The sequence below is a fragment of the Sinocyclocheilus grahami genome, unplaced genomic scaffold (genome assembly GCF_001515645.1).
Source record: "Sinocyclocheilus grahami isolate Dianchi unplaced genomic scaffold, SAMN03320097.WGS_v1.1 scaffold6965.1, whole genome shotgun sequence".
Classification (NCBI taxonomy): Eukaryota; Metazoa; Chordata; class Actinopteri; order Cypriniformes; family Cyprinidae; genus Sinocyclocheilus; species Sinocyclocheilus grahami.
In genome coordinates, this window is record NW_015511181.1 from 6,855 (window position 1) to 7,692 (window position 838).

At 51.8% G+C, this 838-nt stretch overlaps 1 protein-coding gene across 1 annotated transcript in view; it reads left to right on the forward strand.

Moving 5' to 3' along the window:
- The window catches only part of LOC107577712 (transcription factor Adf-1-like), a 5,231-nt gene extending 4,496 nt beyond the window's left edge, over positions 1-735 (forward strand). Inside the window, exon 2 of the mRNA XM_016263757.1 lies at positions 99-735. Coding sequence (XP_016119243.1) covers positions 99-586 — 488 coding nt within the window. The 3' untranslated portion in view covers positions 587-735. The remainder of the gene's footprint in view (positions 1-98) is intronic.
- The last annotated feature ends 103 nt before the right edge of the window (positions 736-838 follow it).

The following is an 838-nucleotide window of genomic DNA, read 5'->3' on the forward strand; positions in this document are numbered from 1 at the left end:
ACACGCGCTCTCTCTCTCTCACTCACACACACACACACACACACATTCACACTCACAAACACACACACACTCTATCTGCCGGTGTTTTGCGTCTGCAGTGGTGGAGTGCAAGCGCAGATGGAAGACCATCAGGGACAGATTCATCCGAGAGCGGAGGCTGTGTCAGCTGAGGAGGGAAGAAGGAGGCCGCCGCCTGCATTTCTGGCCGCACAGAGAAAGCCTGTCGTTTCTGGAGGCTCACGTCAGGAAGAAGAAGCGTGTCGCTGAGCATCCGGACGACTCTCTGGACGAGTGCAGCGGCGGAGACTCCAAGCCCGGTCTGGAGACAGACGAGCAGTTCGAGTCGAAGCTCCAGCCGGTGACCCAGCTGCCTCCGGGACTGAAGCTGCCGCAGCCGCCCGCTCCGACCGTCACCAGCGAGCTCCACGGCAAGACGGAGAAAGAGAAGGAGGCCTTCGACGAGGACGAGCTGTTTCTCTTGAGTTACGTCCCTGCCCTCAAAAGACTGACGCCGCAGAAAAGAGCCGCCGTCAAGATGCAGATCCAGCAGATCATGTTTGACGCCGAGTTTAAAGAGCAGCTCTGACTTCTGCAGCTCACTCCAAACATTTCTTTCTCTGCATACCTCCGTGTGTGCTGAAATAAACTGCCTCGGCTTTCGTTTAGTTAGTTATCGCTGCAAAAGAGCCTGTTTTGTAAAATATGACACTGCAAGAAAAACTAAAATATGTATACTACCAGTCAAACGTTTTTGATTAGTAAGATTTTTTATGTTTTTTTTAAAGAAGCCTCTTCTGCTCACCAAGCCTGCATTTATTTGATCCAAAGTACAGCAAAA